This window comes from Mytilus trossulus, unplaced genomic scaffold (assembly GCF_036588685.1).
Source record: "Mytilus trossulus isolate FHL-02 unplaced genomic scaffold, PNRI_Mtr1.1.1.hap1 h1tg000396l__unscaffolded, whole genome shotgun sequence".
NCBI classification, from domain to species: domain Eukaryota; kingdom Metazoa; phylum Mollusca; class Bivalvia; order Mytilida; family Mytilidae; genus Mytilus; species Mytilus trossulus.
Genome location: NW_026963346.1, coordinates 95,687 through 116,261, shown reverse-complemented (window position 1 = coordinate 116,261; position 20,575 = coordinate 95,687). Strand labels below are relative to the sequence as shown.

Sequence of the window (20,575 nt, the reverse complement as noted above, 5' to 3'; positions counted from 1 at the left end):
AACTATCATTTGAAAACAAAAAAGAGGCAAATGGACTGGTGACAGAAGGACATATATACTAGTATTCCTCCTTCCAGTCCAAACAATTTACATCCTAAAACCTTCGACTGAATACAAAATACAATAAGGGGGGAAATGTTTGATAATCTTTAATTTACATCATTGAACATGATTTAAATAAACTGTTCACACAGATATATATATCAACTCTTTGTATTTTGAAAGTAAAATGCAAATGTGGAAATGAAAAAAGCAATAATTTTACATGTAAAATATGCAAAATATGACCTATGAATGAAGTTACAGAGCCAAATGATTTTTCCTTTAAACTTTGACATAAGATATGACAATGCTAATACAACTGTGCAACATATATATGAATAACTTATCATGAGTCATTTCCCTTAAAGAGACTTAATTACAAACTTCAATATGTCAACTGCATACCAAATATCATAGATTTAGCATAAGTGGCTCCTCTAAAACTGACATAATCAGTAAACTTTACAAAAGTTTCAATATTTCAAAGTCAATTGACAATGACTGAGGGGGTAAGGCTAATAATCTCCATGGAAATGAGATGTGCCAATGCTTATTAAAGATATACAACTACATATCAAATAGCATTGATTTATCTTTAGTGGTTCCCAATAACCTGGCCTAATCACAATCTTTAACATATTGTTAATGCTGCCGCCACCTTTGGAAACAGAATACCTTAATCTCGACTTTTGACTCTGTCAAGTCGAGACCATATACATGATATAATCATGAAAATATTCCCTCGTGAGTGTAACATTTGTAAATTTGATCTTTAACATCACGAACATATGTATATTCTTCGATAATAAAAGTTAAAATACTTTAAAATGGATTATTTATAAAACTGTATTTAACAGAAATGTGTTTATCTCTGAACATGCTCAAGTTTAGAAAAATAATAAAATGCGTCGCTGAGCGCAGCCTGATATGACCGCAGAGGTCGAACTCTGAACAGTTGGGGCAAATTTGGACACAATTATATTCAAGCTTGATACTGTCTGAATTTGGATTGTGATCAATTTTTTTACATAATATAGGTTTCTGACAAAAAATAAATAAGGTCAAAGATCTTAAAAATCTATTGAAACTTGAAAAAATTTGAAATAAAATAAAATATGAACCACTTAAAAATAGGAAAAAAATCCCCCCCCCCAAACTTTCTGACCCCCACTTTGGAGCAATTACCCCCAAACTCAATCACAGCCTTCCCTTTGTAGTATGGTTGGAGACCACAATTGTCGTCCCTTGATTTTCGTTGTTCATAAATATAGTCCCTAGTGTTGACAGTGGGTTACTTGCCATTAATTTTTATACCTCTTCCAAATTTATTTCTCGATGTTTAATGCCTCGTATTGAAAGAAGGGGGTGAAATTACACTGTAAAAAAATTTGGGTTCAGAATGTTAAAGGAAAGTAGTGATTTGGTCCAGCTGAAAAAGGGTGAAAATTAGCACTTCGGAAGCTGTCAAAAGTTTTCAAGACGCCCTAAACATAAAATTGTCCATATTTTGAGTTAGAGCTGATGCAGTTTTCTATAATTTTGATATAATTTGTCCCAAAAGTAGTACAATTTCATTGAGAAAGCGCAGGTGGGATTTTTTTAATTTTCATTTATCTTCTAAAAGAAATGCACTACGAAATAATTGTGGTCTCGGACCGTATGGAACCTTGTAGTACAATTTTAGAGAGATCCATACACTTAAACACAATTTATTGTCTGGAAACTAGAAAAATGCTCGTTTTTGGCACCTATTTTGCCCGATTCCTGCATGTTTGGGGCAATTACCCCCAAACTCAATCCCAGCCTTCCCTTTTTGATATGGAACCTTGTGGTACAATGTCAGAGAGATTCATATACTTACACACATGTTATTGTCTGGAAACTACAAAAAGGCTTGTTTTTTAACCCTTTTTGGCCCCTAATTCCTAAACTGTTTGTACCATTACCTCCAAAATCAACCCCATCCTTCCGTTTGTGGTATTGAATCTTCTTGCAAAATTCATTCATTCAGAATCCATTCACTTAAACTAAAGTTATTGTACAGAAACCAAAGGTGTCTTTGGACAATGACAACGCAGACGACGACATCATAGCATGATACGAACCCAAAAAAAATTTGCAGTCGTATAAAAATGTATCAAACATCATATCAATACTTACCTTGTGCATTTTTGTCATCAGCCTCATTAAGTTTTGTTACAACAAGATAAATTGCATCTTGGGACAGAAATGTTTGGTGTGTGTGGTAAAACTCTTCATCTCCAGCAAAATCCCATAATAACAACTTGGCATACTCCTCTTTGTCATGTAAATCAACTTCCGATTTTTCCATCATGGAATTGATATCTTTATGAGCTTTTTCTATTGATAGGTTTTGCTGTTGTTCATGATAAATATTGGCTACTTGAGATGCTTGTGGTTCAACTGGAGTGACTACTGGAGGTTTTATTTTTTCAGGCTGCTGAGATAAAGTCTTTGATTCCGTTGATTCATCAACACGTCTGTACAAAATAGTTATGAGGGTGTTGTCTTTGACAGTTTCATGATCTCCCATTGCATAGTTAAATTTAGTGTCTTCTGAGGTTTTTTCTTTATGTTCAGTGGCTACTGGGTGTATAATTTGAATGTCTACTGGAGGTTGGGTTTTATATTCAGTGGCTACTGGAGGTTTAAGTATTTTAGGCTGAAATACTGTTCTTGGTTCCTTTGATTCATCAAAACTTGTTGTTGAAGTGGTGTCCGTAAACTTCTTGTGGGCTGCTTCTTCAATGATGGCTGAGCTGTCCTCACTGGCTATTTTTTCTTCGTATGGTTTTAATAATCTTGCATGAAGTTCAGTTTCTTCATGGTTGCCTACAATTTAAAAAAAATGAAACTACATGTACTATGTTTTTCATTTAAAATGTGTTACAGTGACTTGACTGTTAGTGTTGCTATCCACCGATTGCAACTCATTCAAAATTTTGACCAAATTGCAATTTGTTTTATAAAATCAAATTGTTCAACTGGTCAGAATATTGAACAAATTGTTCTGTCAAAATGTGAAAGTGCAAGGTGATAAAATAAAATATACTTACAATCCTATAAGACTTTAACTCCACTTTAATGATGTTATTACTAAATTTGTCTATCAATCTGTATAGTTATATTATAGCCATAATGAAAAGGTTGAGATGACTCCTGGGCACTTATCCTATCTATCTTCTAATGCTTCTTGATGTGTCAAACAGGAAAATATATGGTTCAGGGGAAGGAATTTTTGAACCTTTTAAACAGCAAGGGTTGGATATAACCCTTGGGGACTCCTTCTATATTTCATTTGATCTGTCTCGTCGTGTCTAGCATGTTCTATCTGTTTTTGTGATATTTGAAAAAAAGGATCAAAGTCGAAGGTCAAGGTCATATTAACCATTGACCTTTTAGTCATTAAGTAAGTCATTTAATTCTTTGATCATATCTAATGACTTCATATCACTCACGGTTCTCAAGTAACCACCATTTAAAGATGAAAATAAAAGTTTCTTAATAAGGAGCTACTGTGAACCCTAATCTTCATTTCTGCCTCTCAAAGAATCTCTAAATAGCTATATAGATCCCCATGCATAAAACAAAGCACCAAATTCACCACCAGACAAAGTGATACCCTCGCACTTCACTCCGAAGTAACTTTATTATAAGAAAGTCAATGTAGGACTTTCTTTAAGATATTATTGTTTCTGGGAGACACAATTGATACCCCCACAGATGCAAAGTATTATTTTAAAATAACTATAACATTTAATCGCTTATACCCAAAAAATGACAAAGTTCAACTATCTCCATAAAGAGCAAATATTATGCACACCTTCAATATATGTACAAACAGCCAGTATTTTGAGGGTTATTAACTTTGTAATACTTGTGGAAGAAAATAACGTCTTGCTAGTTGAGATGCTTTATGATCGTAAGATAAATAGATACGTAACAAAAGCGTTACGTTACATTTCAAAAGTGTGCGCAAAAGTACAGGAAACAATTACATAACATAACGTTCTTAAGTCTCTTGGCCTATATTCACGACATTCTGGGGGCCTCAAAATACATAAGAAATAAAATTATTTTAAAATGATGAATAATCAAAACTATTAAAGTTCTATAAATAGATCAAATTGAAAGTTTTTTGTAATTTCACTTTACGTTAACTGTCCATCACAAAATCCTTAAACAAGTACTATAGTTCTAATGAATATAATTTCACAATTGGTCGTGTGGTAACTTGTCCTCTAGAAGTACGTACTTTTGCTGCAGCCAGCCAGCAAAGTGAAAACTTCCTCACGTTCAAACTGTAGGTGGAATAACTATATACCCATAATAGGATGGACGGACGGACAGGGGTAAAACAATTTCCCCCCCCCCCCCCAACTTTCAGTATGTGTCATATGTGAACAAATAATGGTCTATTTGTCTATGATATTGACCTAAAATCAATAGGGATGATCTGATCATTATTGTTGTCAAGTAAGGCTGCAACCCAATATAAAGTATTTGAGTTGGAATTTCAAAACTAATCTGACTGAAAGATATACAAGTTATTTGCTAGAATGGGATATGATCAGTCTCCAAATTTCATGTTTGTGCATGTTGTGAGACTCAATCATTTATAATTAAAGATCAATTACTTCTACAAGGAGTGATCTAAAACATGTGGTTGGTTGTAGGTGTATCTCTTTGTATTGTGCACATATTTTTATTTCAAATATTTTCAAATATTTTTCCTATTTATAAAAACATATAGCATTTCTTGACTTATGAAGTTTCAAAGTCTTTAAAATTTGGTTGTTTGTAGATATATCTCTTTGTATTGTGAGCATATTTTTATTTCAAATATTTTCAAATATTTTCCCTGATAATATAACTATTACTTGTATATAGCATTGCTTGACTTATGATACTCCATTGCCCCCTTGGTAACATCGCTTTTGCTTTTTAATTGTTATATTCTTAGTGACCGATGCCATGTGGGTTGGAGGGAGGGGAAGTCATTCTTAAAATTAAAATGTACAAAAACAGCTTTTTCTCTCTTCCTCTTGAATCTCGAACAAGATTGTACAGTGAATAGAGTTAACACCCTTAGATAAATAACAAGGAATATTTTAAAATTTGAAAAAAAGAAAACATTTCTATATGCTGTTTACATAGTCAAACTATTTGAGGCAAGAGGCTCCCAAGAAACTAAAACCAAGAGCCCGGTAATCACTTGGTCAAACAAGAGCTTCCACATAGTGGGACTAATACCCCCTTTACATGTTTTTTAGTTGCTACTGTGAAATTCAGTATTGATCCGATTTATTTAGTCTATAGCTTCTATATTAAACAGACAAAAACACAAACAAATGTGTAAGGGTTCCACGGAACCCAGTGTCTTGCCTACTTTTGCTGTTAGTTGCAGGCTCAACAAAATTTATTAAAAACTTTAACTGCAAACTGTATGTAATGTTAACTGGAAGAAAAACTAAGTCCATTTATAAACTAGAAAAAATGCGGAAAAACAGGAAATATTTTTTTTTACAAAATTTACTTCTAGATTCTAGCTTTTGATAATAAACAAGCTTCTGTCCAAGTTTGGACAAATCCAGGATAGTTTATGAAAGTTATTAAAATTTTTAAAATACCCTAACACATTTGTTTGTGTTTTTGTTTAACGTCCTGTTCTCATTACTGAAAACTGTGTGTATAAAAAATATCAAAGGTGAGGTCTGATTGACCTGACTTTAGTAAATGTAAATGACCCGCCCCCTCCAAGTAGATGATGTTACTCAAGATCTATACCAATATTGGTATAAATAAACGTTTGGAAAAACAGTCTTGGACTTTATACTTCTTGAAAGATATATCTTTTTTAAAATGGGCCATAGATGAAGATTTGTTTTAGGCCCAGAAATAAAAAAAAGTTCTAGTTTAGAAAAAATATCGTAAACATTGAAATGTCAAAGTCGGACCACAGGCACTTGTGTCTGTTAAGTTCCGTTTATTAGCATGTTCCGTAGTTTGGTTTTTAGTCAGACCCGCAAGTGGCGGGAATTATAATTCTTGATTTGCATGGAGTTCGAGCAGAGCGCCCTACAGATGAAGACAACTTGGTGAGACAACTTGGTGAGTAATCCTAACTTTTCATGATAGCAGAGCATAGAGATCATAATGGCAACAAGTTTTAAGAATCCACCTACGTTTGACCTCAATGACTAACGAAACATGGAAGAATGAAATTTCCATCTGGCAATTAGTTACTGATTTGAAAGTTGACAAACAAGCACTTGCTGTTTCACTTACACTTACGGGAAATACACGGGAAGTGGCTATGGATGTCCCGGCTGCCGATCTGGCTAAGGAAGACGGCATGGCAAAACTGATAACACAATTAGACAAGGCGTTCTTACGAGATGATAAGGACAAAGCTTACGAAGCTTACAAAAATTTTGATACGTTTGTAAAAACTGAAAATTTATGAATGTCAGACTACATTATTGAATTCGACAAAAGATATAGCAAATCTAAAAAATATGATATGACACTCCCAGAAGCTGTTCTTGCTTTTAAACTAGTAGATAATGTCTTCCACAGACAAACAACTAGCCTTAACAGCATCTAGTGATGTAAAATATACCTCTATGAAGTCAGCATTGCAACGTATATTTGGTGAACGAATGTCTGGACCTTCAGAAAATACTAGTATTGTTCCAAGTAATACAATTAAACAAGAACCAGTATATTATACACAACAAAATAAAGGGAGTAAATCAAAAGAAAAAGGCACTTATACTTTAAACAAGTTTGAAAAAAGAACAAAATGTGCTATCTGCCAGAGTGTTTTTCATTGGGCCAAGGACTGTCCTGTCAAAGTGAATTCTGTTAATTTTAATTTGTTGAGTCTGAAAGTGAAATTGTAGAGAATTGCAATATAACGCTTTTCACAAAAGAGCAGCCACCCGTCAATGAAATATTTGTACTTGAATCAGCATGTTCAGCAATCATAGAAACTGCATGTACTCGTACTGTGTGTGGAGAAAATTGGTTTAAACAGCTTTTAGAGAGAACTGGGGACAATACTACAGTGACAAGTAGTAGAGCGTTTAAGTTTGGTGATGGAAAAGTAGTTAACTCTTTTATGCATGCCACTATACCTGCTCAGATAGGAAGTATCAATTGCAAAATTGAAACTGAAATTGTAAAAGCTGATATATATCCCTTTGTTACTCAGTAAGGCATCATTGAAGAAGGCTGGTACTGTACTGGCTTTATGAGTGAAATTGTTGGAAAACATATTGAGACCTTGCACTCAGCTAGAACAGCTTTCACCAGAAGTGAATGTTCTGAAAGAATTCGCAGAGCATTGAGAAAACAAACTCGTTCAAGTGGTATTTCCTACCAGACAGGTGATAAAGTTTACTATAAAAGACCAGATAACAAAGAGTGGAAAGGGCCTGGCGTTGTGATTGGACAGGATGGAGCTGTTGTTTTTGTAAGACATGGTTGGATGCTTGTAAGAGTGCATCAGTGCAGATTAACTAAGGTATAAACAATACCTGAAACAGAACAAAACAAAAATACTAATAATTCTGAAAAAGAAAAAGAAGCAAAGAGGATTATATCTAAGGCAATGCCTATTCATGAAAACAGATCTGTAAGTTATTGTGACAGTGACACTGATAATGAAAACCGTTTAACGATAGTGATAGTAATGTTGAAACAGTTGAAATTGATAATAATGAAGGACAAGCCGAAAATGCAAATATTGAAGAACAAGTAAAAATGCAAATAATGAAGAACAAATCGAAAATGCAAATAATGAAGAACAAGTTGAAAATGCAATAGCAGAAACAGAACGACCTAAACTTGCAGACATGAAAATAGGACAAACGGTGAAATAAAGAAATGCTGAAAGTGGTGAACAGTGTGTTGCAAAGGTCACTGGACGTGCGGGAAAGGTGACGGGTAGTAATAAGAACTGGTTTAACTTGCAATACTTGGAACCTAACACACTGAAAGGAGCAGAAATTTCAGTTTATTTGAGTAAATTGGAGGAATTGGAAAATGTTGCTCCAGATCCTAGATCTGACGACGATAGTGTTATGATTTTTGAAGATGTATCTTTCAGGGAAGCTAAACAAAAAGAAACTAAATTCATGGAAAAACAACAGTGTTTATGAAGAATGCACAGATACTGGTCAAAAGTGTATTTCTACGAGATGGATATGTAGTTTGAAGGACACCTCAGAAGGAAAAATACATAAGGCAAGATTAGTTGCCAGAGGATTTGAAGAATTCAAGAGAGATGATATACCGAAAGATTCACCCACTTGTGGAACAGATTCCCTAAGATTAGTTCTAGCTATTCTAGCTCAAAGAAGTTGGGAAACACGAACAATGGACATTAAAACTGCTTTTTTATAAGGAGCTGAAATAGAAAGAAAGATTTATGTCAAACCACCAATAGAAGCTCAGTTCACAGATATTATCTGGAGACTTCACAAATGTGTCTATGGTCTGTCGGATGCCTCTCTTAGTTGGTATAATAGAGTAAAAGAAGTTCTTGAACAATGTAAAGTAAGTGTATCCAAGGTTGCCCCAGATGTATTTTACTGGAAAAATAATAAAGGCAGCCTAGAAGGTGTACTTACTTGTCATGTTGATGACTTTTTATGGGGCGGATCAAAATAATTTGAAGAGAAAGTTATAAATAGTATAAGATCAACATTTCGTGTTGGAAAGGAAGAATAAGAGGAAAATGGGTCATTCCCATATGTTGGAATAGAACTATCAAAACATGAAAATGACTTGCATTTAAGACAAAACACTTATCAGAATAGTCTCAAGTTTATTCCTATTGAAAAAAGTCGTATGGGAGTCAAAGAAGAACTTCTTACCAAAGAAGAACGAGAACTTTTACAATCTAAAATTGGACAAATACTTTGGATTGCAAGACAAAGTCGACCAGATGTGATATTTGATGCAAACATACAAACTTTAAATGAAGCAAACAAAATAATCAAGAATCTTAAATCTGAAACTGTCACTTTGAAATTCAAAAAACTTGGAAATGATAATGCAATTAAACTTGTAGTATTTAGTGATTCTTCCCTTGGTAATTTATCTGACGGAGGCACACAAGGAGGACATTTCATTGTGCTTGTTGGTGAAAATGGACTTTTCTCGCCTATAACTTGGCAATCAAAAAGAATAAGAAGAGTGGCAAGTAGCACACTAGCAGCATAAACCCTGGCTATGGCTGATGCTATTGACAGTGGTATTTTTATAGCTTCACTGTATACAGAGCTTATGTATGGTAAAGCTAATCCAACTCAATTGCCAATAACTTGCTTAACGGACTGTCATTCATTGTGGGATGCCATTAAATCAACAAAACAAGTTTCCGAAAAAAAGACTTAGGCTTGAAATTAGCAGCATTCGAGAATTAATTAAATGCACTAAATAGAATCGATCAAATGGATTGAAACAAAACATCGACTTGCTGATTGCTTGACTAAACTAGAGGCTCTAAAGAGCCTGTGTTGCTCACCTTGGTATATGTGAATATTAAACAAAAGAAGCAGATGGATTCATGACAAAATTGTGTTTTGGTGATGGCGATGTGTTAGTACATCTTACTTTACTGAACATTCTTGCTGCTTACAATTAAATGCTTTGGTTTTTGAGTTATAAGCCAAAAACTGCATTTTACCCCTATGTTCTATTTTTAGCCGTGGCGGCTATCTTTGTTGGTTGAACGGATCACGCCACACATTTTTAAAACTAGATACCCCAATGATGATTGTGGCCAAGTTTGGTTCAATTTGGCCAAGTAGTTTCAGAGGAGAAGATTTTTGTAAAAGCTAACGTCGGACGACGACGACGGACAGCGGACGCAAAGTGATGAGAAAAGCTCACTTGGCCCTTTGGGCCAGGTGAGATAAAAAGGAGCTTCATGCCATAACCTGCTCAGGGCACTCAAGATGGTGTCTTAGGGAACAGCTAGGTGTTTGGATGAGTAACTTTCTAAAGCCAGATTTGTAAATAGTGTACATAGACTATGTGGATTATATTAATGAGTTCAAAGGAATTGAACATCTACCAATTAATGACAACATTATTGAACAGTTAGTTCCTTCAAAAGAAAGAAGGGGAGTTTGTTAAGTTCCGTTTATTAGCATGTTCCGTAGTTTGGTTTTCAGTCGGACCCGCAAGTGGCGGGAATTATTATTCTTGATTTGCATGGAGTTCGAGCAGGGCGCCCTACAGACGAAGACAACTTCGTGAGACAACTTGGTGAGTAATCCTAACTTTTCAGTGTCTATGCATGGAAGACACACTATCAACGTATATTTTGAGCTCCTAACTCTTCCCATGGATATAAACAAGGGCCTGAGAGTAGGACACTGGCTTCATGTCATGATCAAGGTGGTGTTGACCGAATTCTTTTATCCGCATGTATTTCCCAATTCAAATTTGCTCTTTTTTGATTTTCTTTAATTTATACATTTTTCAGACATCCATACCTGTATACAGTGATATATGAATGGGTTTTCTACATTTTCATGTGACTTTCTATTATCACACGATCTTTCTGAGTCTAAAATCCATATATATCACATACTACTGTCATTCTCGGTAAATTTGACATATTTACAAGGTCTCACTAATTACGGACAAGAAGCGTCAAGAAACGTTAAACGTTAGGGCTACTAAATGTAACATAATTTTAAACTTCACAAAACAGAAAATAATCAACTGTAATTAATCCCTTTTCTATAAATTTATTATTCTAATAGTGTATAAACTTTCTTGTCTCTAAATTTATCTTTTTGTCTCAAATTCGTTGTTACTGTCGCTAAGTGTCCTAAGTTTTTTTCTACTTGTCGCTTATTGTCTCTACAATCTTCTTGTCGATAATTACTGAGACCTTCTAGATTTCTGGTTTTATTCTATTGTAAACACGTACCATCCATATGTTGGTGCATTACTTGACAAGGTCATTTATATGTGAAAAACGAAGTAATATAAAAGAATGAAATTCAAATGTGAATACACAATTTATTAACACTCATCTCAAATAAAAAGAGTATCATGATTAACAATAATTACCTTTCTATCATCAGAATTCTCCAATTTTAAAAGGTATGTAAATTTCGTCTTCGAATTTGAAATTGCCGCCAACTTATATTATTATTAATAGACTACTGACGTATTTAGTACGTATTGACAACAAACAATATTACTACGACTTTTGCCATTTTGGGAAATATAAACGACTTGTCTTTAGAGATTTTCGGCGATTTAATATTTCATACAATTGTTCTTTGACATCTTAGCCAAAGGCACAGGGGAAAATAAACTACATAAGGATATCTATTGAGCACTACTTCCTATGTGCAACTTCAAAACTTTTGGGTGGTTCGCCAATCATTTAAGGTTTTTCTGGTCATATTTTTTGTAATCCAGAATTAAAAGTATGAAAAAAGTGTCCAATTAGTTATAAATAACGTAATAGCCAGCTAGATAATAACAATGGCACGTATTTCAGCATTTATTGGGTAGAACACAAATCTAGGGTGCTCGTATAAGGCAGCTTAACTGCCTAAAAATGATGTAATGGTTAATTCATAGACTTAAACTACCTGTTTGTTGTAGAGAAAGGAAAACAGTAAAGTTAAACTGTTTAGAACACCATACATACCTTCTAATCCATTCCAAATGCTATCACCAGATTTTGTTTTGCATTTTATCCTATGAATTTCTATTCCATTTGTGCTTGTAACATCTGCACTACTTCCTCCAAACCATCTTTTAAAAAATGATGTTAGTCCAGAACCTTTCTTTCCTTCGTTGAATAATCTTTTAACCAATGAGGTCTTACCCGCACCTTTCTTCCCAACTATTACTAAACGTATGTCTCTCTTTTTCTCAGAGCCTGACTCAAGTAATTTGAGGTACAAAGGTACAGATCTTTTGTCAGCCATTAATTTGATTTCAGTTGGAACTTTATTATCTACAAAGATATTTGAAAGACCTATTTTCTTTATTCTTTTGTTTATCTGACATAATCTGTTATCACTGTATGGAAATATGAAATATATGTCAAAGGAACAAACATAAAGCCGCCTACGATATCTTATTCACAGGTAATTGTGTGCAGTGATTCACTGTCAATTTATCCATCATATATATCTTGACATACCATGGATTCATTATCATTCCTTGGATACCATTTTTTTGTGGAATTCATGGGTACAGGGAAACCACGAATTTAAATGTTCAACGAATTACAAATTTGCTGTTTAATTATATGCAGATTTTTGAAAAACCATGGAATAAATTATCTAAGAAAATACAAGTTTTCCTCAATCCACGAAAATTGGTACCCACGAAAATAAATGAATCCACAGTATATGCTTTACTTAAGGATGTAGTCAGGTCAGGTTTATGATTTTGTGTCAGATGTTCTGACTCCTTGGGTTTTTTCATATGAACCACTTTAAAATATTTTGGCCCATATCACTCACTTTTCTATTCATAGAAGACTTCAAAAGCTCATAAAAAGGTCATTACCAAAATGTAAGAAGATTCTAGACTTTTTTCTTACAATTTGAGACCCAAATAATGCCAATGCTAAATATAAGGTAAAAGTTTAAGTCAGCATTTATCTCCCATTTAAAAAAAAATCAAATATCCCAAAAAAGGAGCTCCATAACTTACCAATATTTTTAGCTTCTTTTGTTTCTTAACTAATGCTTTTCTGAGTCTGATTTAATGTCTTCAATATTCTGTTAAATTTTTTCACCAATTTCAATATGATTACAAAGGACAAATACTTCTGGTAAGGCTTTATTATGATAATTTCTTATAGATAATATATGGGGTATCAATTCAAGACGCAAAATCATAGCACACTTGAAAATTTAAAAGCAAAGAAGAATAGTTGTTATGCAACTGCTGTAGCGGAGGGGGCATTAGGTTAAATCTTGTACGTATGTCTGTCTGTCCGTGCGTACATACGTCCCGACATTGGTTTCGTTCTTTTACTTTAGCTAGGATTAGTTTCGGCTGTTGATGGGATTAATTGAAGTACATGTGAAGTAAACTCCCTCTTAATTTGGAAAATTGTTATGTATGATTTTTTTTCTTTAGAGTGATGTGCTTAACTGTTAAATTTAAGGCAATATTTCACATGTCATGCATTATCTTAACTAACCTTGGATCAATATAAAGATAAGAACATGTGGTATGATTGCAAATTTCAATCAAAGATCAAATGACATTGAAGTCAATGTACATTAATTTTATAAATACTGTCCCATCAGGAAAATTCAAAACGGAAAGTCCTTAATCAAATGGCAAAATCAAAAGTTCAAACAAATCAAATGAATGGATAACAATAAGTTTTGATATCCTTTGTATATCATAAGGCCGTTACACACATAAACATAATTGATTTAAAGACGCAGTATCTACGATTTTCACAAAATATTAAGATAACAATTTTTTCAAGAACATATATATATGTAGTACATTTTGTACATAAAAGACGAATGACATATATTTTGATGCTAATCTTAGCCATTTGTTAACATTCATGTAACAACGTATTAGATTTTAGAGAGAGAAATTTATGTATTACTGAAAAATTATTACACCAGGGTTTTCGATATCATAAACTGGTCAAAACATTTACTAAATTTTATCACCGGTATAAGGAAATAATTCGTAAATATAACTCAACATGCAGACATCTTATACGTTCAGGTATTTCACATCCAATCTTTTATGGTAATATTCTTTACAAAGCACAAAAATGTCAGTATTTACCTCAAAAGCTTACAACACCTTTAAACAAACCTATTAAGAAGGGATATAGTTACAATACTGTTGTCAGATCATTAAAGATTGCATATTTTGGCTTTAATATTGATTCACTTAGAGGTATAGGGGGAGGGTTGAGATCTCATAAACATGTTTAACCCCGCCACAATTTTGCGCCTGTCCCAAGTCAGGAGCCTCTGGCCTTTGTTAGTCTTGTATGATTTTCAATTTTAGTTTCTTGTGTATAATTCGGAGTTTAGTATGACGTCCATTATCACTGTACTAGTTTACATATTTTTAGGGGCCAGCTGAAGGACACCTACGGGTGCAGGAATTCTGGCTACATTGAAGACCCATTGGTGGCCTTCGACTGTTGTCTGCTCTATGGTCGGGTTGTTGTTGCTTTGACACATTCCCCATTTCCTTTCTCAATTTTATTATTAAGATATTATTATTTTTATATAGAAATTGAATTTTTATTGGTCAGACAAAAACATCTTTTAAGACTTGCCCATATTCATATAATCCAAAGAAAGCGCATGAGTATGCACTATCTATTTAATGATACCAACACATTTACCAAAACATCACTGAATAGTGATAAACCGACAACTTTCTTGAATTGGGCTCAAAAAAGAAATAGAATAATATAGAAGTTTTAGCAAGATGAGCCAGAAACCACGATTGATAAAGGGAAACAGTGGTATAAGTAAATAAGTCTTAATGCTTGACTAAGGTTTTATTGAGAACAAAGTTGCGAAAGCCCAACAAGCACGGGGGAAATCAGAATTTACCTATAAACAGCCTAGAGGCACAAAAAAGGGTACACAACTGAATAAAAACCACAGCAAAAACAAACATAAACAACAACAACAAAAAAACTGCCACAACAGACAGAAAAATAAATTAGAAACAAAAATTGAAATAAGAAAAATTCAAATGTTAGCAGAAAATCGTCATTAAGGGTAATTACTCCTATAAGTTGTCAACCAATTGGTTTATATATTTGTTGAACCATGAAAATGTTGTCAATGCCAGAGGAATCCTGCCAGACAGACTTGTACCCCTTACAATCATCCCAAACACAAAGTATAGTTGACCTATTGCTTACAAGTTCCCAGAAACGAATTAAACACAAGAACTCAACATTGACCAATAAGCCATTAAACCGAAGAGAAGGTCAGCTGCAAACTGCCAGACAGACATGTTCACCGTACAATCATTCTATACAACAAATATAGTCGACCTACTGTTTATAGTATCTGAGATATTGACATGACAAGGAAAACCTTGTTCACTGATCCCATGACTGGATTGTAATCCCTATGTCTCACATAAAAGAACTTTTGTTGCAAATGAGACAAAAATTAATGGTTTCTAACAGCTATTGTGTCGAAATGTCATCTATACAATGGCTACTTTTTTTCTTGGGGAAATATTTCTAGAATAGTAGAATATTGATTGCGGTTGCAGAGTATGGATAAACATGTACTACAGCATCCTACAGAAGACCATGATGATACTAGCTATGTCATGTTTTTCTTATATGTGAAAACTGATAATGATATAGCACACTATACTAGTTTGTTATTATTTATTATAGTGATTAATCTCATCAATACATTGAATTTAATTCCATGACTTCATACAGAAAATATCTTGTTATTCTACAATTCCTAGAGCGAAGATATTACATATAATGCCTTTAAACTAATAATGAAATAAAGTTATAGAAAATTACCTTCAATCTCGAGTCTAGCCATCACACCTGTCTACAAAAGGAGGAATATGCATTGTAAATATATCTTCATTCATGTCACTTGTAAAACTATTAAATTTCTAAAATATAAACTTCCAAAAAATAACATATAATACAAATGTTTCACATTATATAAAATATATTGAACAAATTCTCACAATTTTTTAGGAAAATATGTGGCCCAGAATAAACAGAGAGATATAGTTTAAAGTGTACAGGTTATTTTTGCATTTGTAAAATACCCTTGCAGGTATGTTTTGTCAAAAATATACAATGCAACAAGAATATAATATTTGTGTTTAGTGGAATCTGTGGTCCAAAACCTGTCCTGCTGATCATTTTGGCTTGACCAAGTTTTATAGTTTTAACAACTACAGGCAACCAAGAGCCTGTGTCGCTCACCTATATCTACAGTGGTTTTGGAAATCATGTAAAATAAGGTTTAAATCATAACAAATAGTATAAGTTACCCTAATAATGATTGATGCCAAATTTGGTTTAATTTGGCCCAGTAGTTAAATAAAAACAGGTCATCCCATTGTAGTCATACAATAGTTACTGAAGACCCCTTATCATTATTTCAATTAGTATTTAAGTAGTGACCATTTGAAATTCTTTTTTTACAATTTTCCTATAGACTGCATTTTACCCCTATGTACTATTTTTAGCCATGGTGTTGTCCGTTTATTTTCAATCTATGAGTTTGACTGTCCCTCTGTTATCTTTCGCCTCTCTTCTATAGTAAACTACTTTAGATGTTCTATTTTTAGCCATGGCAGCCATGTTGGTTGGATGGCAGGGTAATCCGATACATTTTTCAATCAAAATCGATACCATATTGAAAATTGTGGATAAGTTATATGCTATTTGGCCCAGTAGATTAAGTGGAGAAGATTTTTGTAAAAGATTACAAAATTTATTGAAAAATTGACTATATAGGGCAATAACTACTTAAGGGGTCAATTGACAATTTTGGTCATATTGTCTTATTTGTAGATCGTAATTTTCTAAACATTATTGTTGTTTACAGTTTATCTCTATCTATAATAATATTTAAGATAACAACCAAAAACTGCAAATGAAAATTTCCTAAAAATGGGGCAGCAACCCAACAACGGGTTGTCTGATTCGTCTGAAAATTTCAGGGCCGATAGATATTAACCGGATTAACATTTTTGCTTATTGTCAGATTTGCTCTTAATGCTTTAGTTTCAGTGATATAAGCAAAAAAATGCATTTTACCCCTATGTACTATTTTTAGCCATGTCGGCCATGTTGGTTGGAAAAAGGGGGGGGAGGGGGTGGGGGGTCAACGGACACATTTTTTATTTTTTTTAAAATTTGTCTTAGTACAGTCAGGGGCGTTACTTAAACAAGTAATTTTTTTTAATTACTTATACAAGTATTTTTTTATTTTAAAAATAGTAAAATTACTTAATAGAGTTATTTTAATTTTCAATAGAAACATAGACTTAATGTAGTTTTCATGATTTTAAACAACACTTTATATCATAAAATAAAGAATTTATCAGATTTGAGAGGAGTATAGAGATAAAGGGTTACTTTGAAAATAATGACAAAAATATTACTTGAATAAGTCATTTTAGACATTTTTGAAAAAAAATAGCAATTACACTTATCTAAGGCACATATGTAATTGATTTAGGTTACAAATTGTAAATAACTTCAGGTCTTAAATAATTCACAAGTATCTATCTATTTATATCAGTCTACCTTCAAGATTTTAGAGGAAAATGATAATTTAATAGTCCTAAGAGACCAATCTTTGACCCAGAAGCGTCCGTATGAAAGATAAGTGCGTCGGAAAGTTAATTAGTGTTTCTGAAGAATTAGTTTTTATATATCAACGGAAAAATAACCAGATAACTGTGAAAATTATTAAAAGCTAGTAAAATCTGTATTCTTGGACACCGATAAAAATAACATTCAGAAAAATAACTTATATAAGTTATATTTAAATAAGCCTCGTTTTCAACATTACTTGTATAGGTAATTTTAATTGTTACTTGTTTAAGTAATGCCCCTGAAATGTAGTAGTTCAAGTAGAAGATTTTTTTGTAAAAGATTGCAAAAATTTACAAAAAAATGTTAAAAAATTACTTTAAAGGGCAATAACTCCTTAAGGGGTCAATTGACAATTTTGGTCATGTCTGACTTATTTGTAGATCTTACTTTGCTGAACATTATTGCTATTCACAATTTATCTCTATCTATTATCCTTAAATATTATTGTCATATTTGCTCTAAATGCCTTAGTTTCAGAGATATAAGCCACAAACTGCATTTGACCCTCATGTTCTATTTTTAGCCATGTCAGGCATGTTGTTTGGCAAGCAGGGACGACGGATGCCAAGTGATGAGAAAAGCTCACTTGGGCCATTGGCCAGGTAAGCTAACATAAAGTGGAAACTTGTATCGTTTGCCTTGGCATTTTTACCAACACTTAATTTGTTATATCAGAAATTAATAAAAAAAACTAAAGGGAGGTTATCTTAATAGATATAAATCAGTCATCAAAGTTAAATAAAAACTGCTCTAAGCACTTTAAGGATATTGTCCAAAAACTTGAAAATCACCCTTTTTTATGAATAAAATCTTATAACTCGGAAATGTAAAATCTTAAATTTATAAAAATCAAATCGGAGTTTACAACAATAGATATAATCAATTTACCAAAGTTTCATAAAAAATGCTTTCAGCATTTTTGAGTTATTGCCCGAAAATCCCCCTTTTTGTAATGACTAAAACCCCATAAATCGGAAACCTATAGTCTAAAATTTATAAAAATCAAACGGGTGCTCATGTCCATAGAAACAAACAATTTACAAAAGTTTCTTGCAAATTGGTGTGTTTTTGAGTTATTGTCCAAAAACAGGAAAATCCCCACTGTTTTTATGAATAAAACCCCAAAACTCGGAAACGGTAAATCTGAAATTTATAAAAAAACAAGAGGAAGCTCAAGTCAATAGATATAAACAATTCATCAAAGTTTCATGCATAATGGTTCAAGCGTTTTTGAGTAAATGGTCGACATGTTGATGACGGACGGATGGACAGACGAATGGACAGACGGTTAACAGTTTACCATAATACGTCCCGTAAATGGGCGTATAAAAATGAAAATAAGCATTTTGAGAGTATTGCATAGCAAAACACAGTCCCCTACAGGTTAAAAATTCATTGCACTGGAACAAAATGTTAACTTGATCTATAACTATCATGTTGTAAACTTAATAATGTATCTAACAAATATCAAATCAACATCTTCAAACATGACAGAAAAAATGTGTAAAACTTATTATGCGTGAATGTTTCAAATCCAAGGAACATAACTCTTCAAAATAATCATCTGAACTGAACAAAAATGCAATCTTGATTTGCAACTTGTCATTGTAAAACTATATACCAAATATCAAATCAATATCTTGAAGCATAATAAAAAAAAAATCCTCGAAAATCTGATTATTTGAGTGAATTTTAAGGACCAAAACTTTGAACAAAATTATCAGCCCGGAACAAAATCTGAATTTGATCTGTAATTTTTCATGATAAACTATCTACCAAATATTAAATCAATACCTTCAAGCATGACGAAAAAAAATGTGACAAACTATAACTTGAGTGAATTTTGAGAAGTCCAAGGACCTGCCATATGAGGGACTCAAACTTACAACCTGAGTGTTAGAAGGCTTGTGATACAGAAATTAACTGGGTAAAACAGAAATAAACTAGGTAAAACAGAAATTAACTAGATAAAAGGATATTTGATAAAGTAGGACAAAGTTTCATGTAGGCCAAGCTAAAAATACAGTACAGTTATCTCCATTTTCATGCATTTTAATACAAAACTAGATACCATTGAGATGGGAGCCATCTCTGTGGGCCCCGCTGTCAATAACGGAGGTAAATAAGTTGTATGGATAATCTGATATGAAGCATTATTTGAAGTTATTACATAGTCTCATGTGTGATTTTATTCTAAGATTTTAAGTTAAAACTGATAAATATTCTCAACTTACTTTCATAGTATAATAGTGATATGACTGCATGATGTGAACTCATTGTTGACTACTGGATATATGGATTGATGTTTGAACAATATGTTTTAAGGTGCTGCCCAATTGATATTTGTCACATATTTTTAGAATTATGCCTTCAATATATTATGACCCACCAAGTATAAAGTATGAAATATTAACGGTTCTCGAGAGGTAGAGTGGACACAATTTGTTATGAACAAAGAACCGATGAACAGACCGACGGACTGACCTTTGACCTAAGATGCATACATTATGACACATTCTCTGGTGTTGGTTAATATAAATGTTAAGTTGAAAATGTTTGTCAGGTATAAAGTATGAAATAATAACAGCTGTCCTCTCAAAATATAGTGTGGATCAAATTTGTTAGCGATGGACAGACCTACAGACAGACAGACCTTTGACCTAGGAAGTTAAACATACATCATGACACACCCTCTGGTGTTGGTTAAAATGGATGTCAAGTATAATATTTGAAATCATAACGGTTCTCAAGATATAGAGCGGACACGATCTTCACCACAAGACACGGGGTTGTCAACTGAAACCAAAGTTTTTTTTACCTTGACCTTTGACCTACGAAGTTGTACATACATCATGACACGCCCTCTTGTGGTGGTTAAAATGGATGTCAAGTATAAACTTTGAAATCATAACGGTTATCTAGATATGGAGCGGACACGATCTTCACCACAGGACACGGGGTTGTCAACTGAAACCAAAGTTTTTGACCTTGACCTTTGACCTAGGAAGTTGTACAAACATCATGACACACCCTCTGGTGTTGGTTAAAATGGATGTCAAGTATAAACTTTGAAATCATAACGGTTCTCAAGATATAGAGCGGACACGATCTTCACCACAGGACACAGGGTTGTCA

At 33.2% G+C, this 20,575-nt stretch overlaps 2 protein-coding genes across 2 annotated transcripts in view; both read right to left on the bottom strand.

The window, feature by feature from the left end:
* Positions 1-20,575, bottom strand: part of LOC134702070 (uncharacterized) — a 252,744-nt gene that overhangs the window by 202,771 nt on the left and 29,398 nt on the right. The gene's annotated exons all lie outside the window — the stretch shown is intronic.
* Positions 1-20,575, bottom strand: part of LOC134702076 (uncharacterized) — a 53,305-nt gene that overhangs the window by 30,565 nt on the left and 2,165 nt on the right. The window contains exons 2-4 of the mRNA XM_063563169.1: positions 15,617-15,647; positions 11,753-12,064; positions 2,203-2,895 (exon numbers count right to left, since the gene is read on the bottom strand). Coding sequence (XP_063419239.1) covers positions 2,203-2,895; positions 11,753-12,064; positions 15,617-15,647 — 1,036 coding nt within the window. The remainder of the gene's footprint in view (positions 1-2,202; positions 2,896-11,752; positions 12,065-15,616; positions 15,648-20,575) is intronic.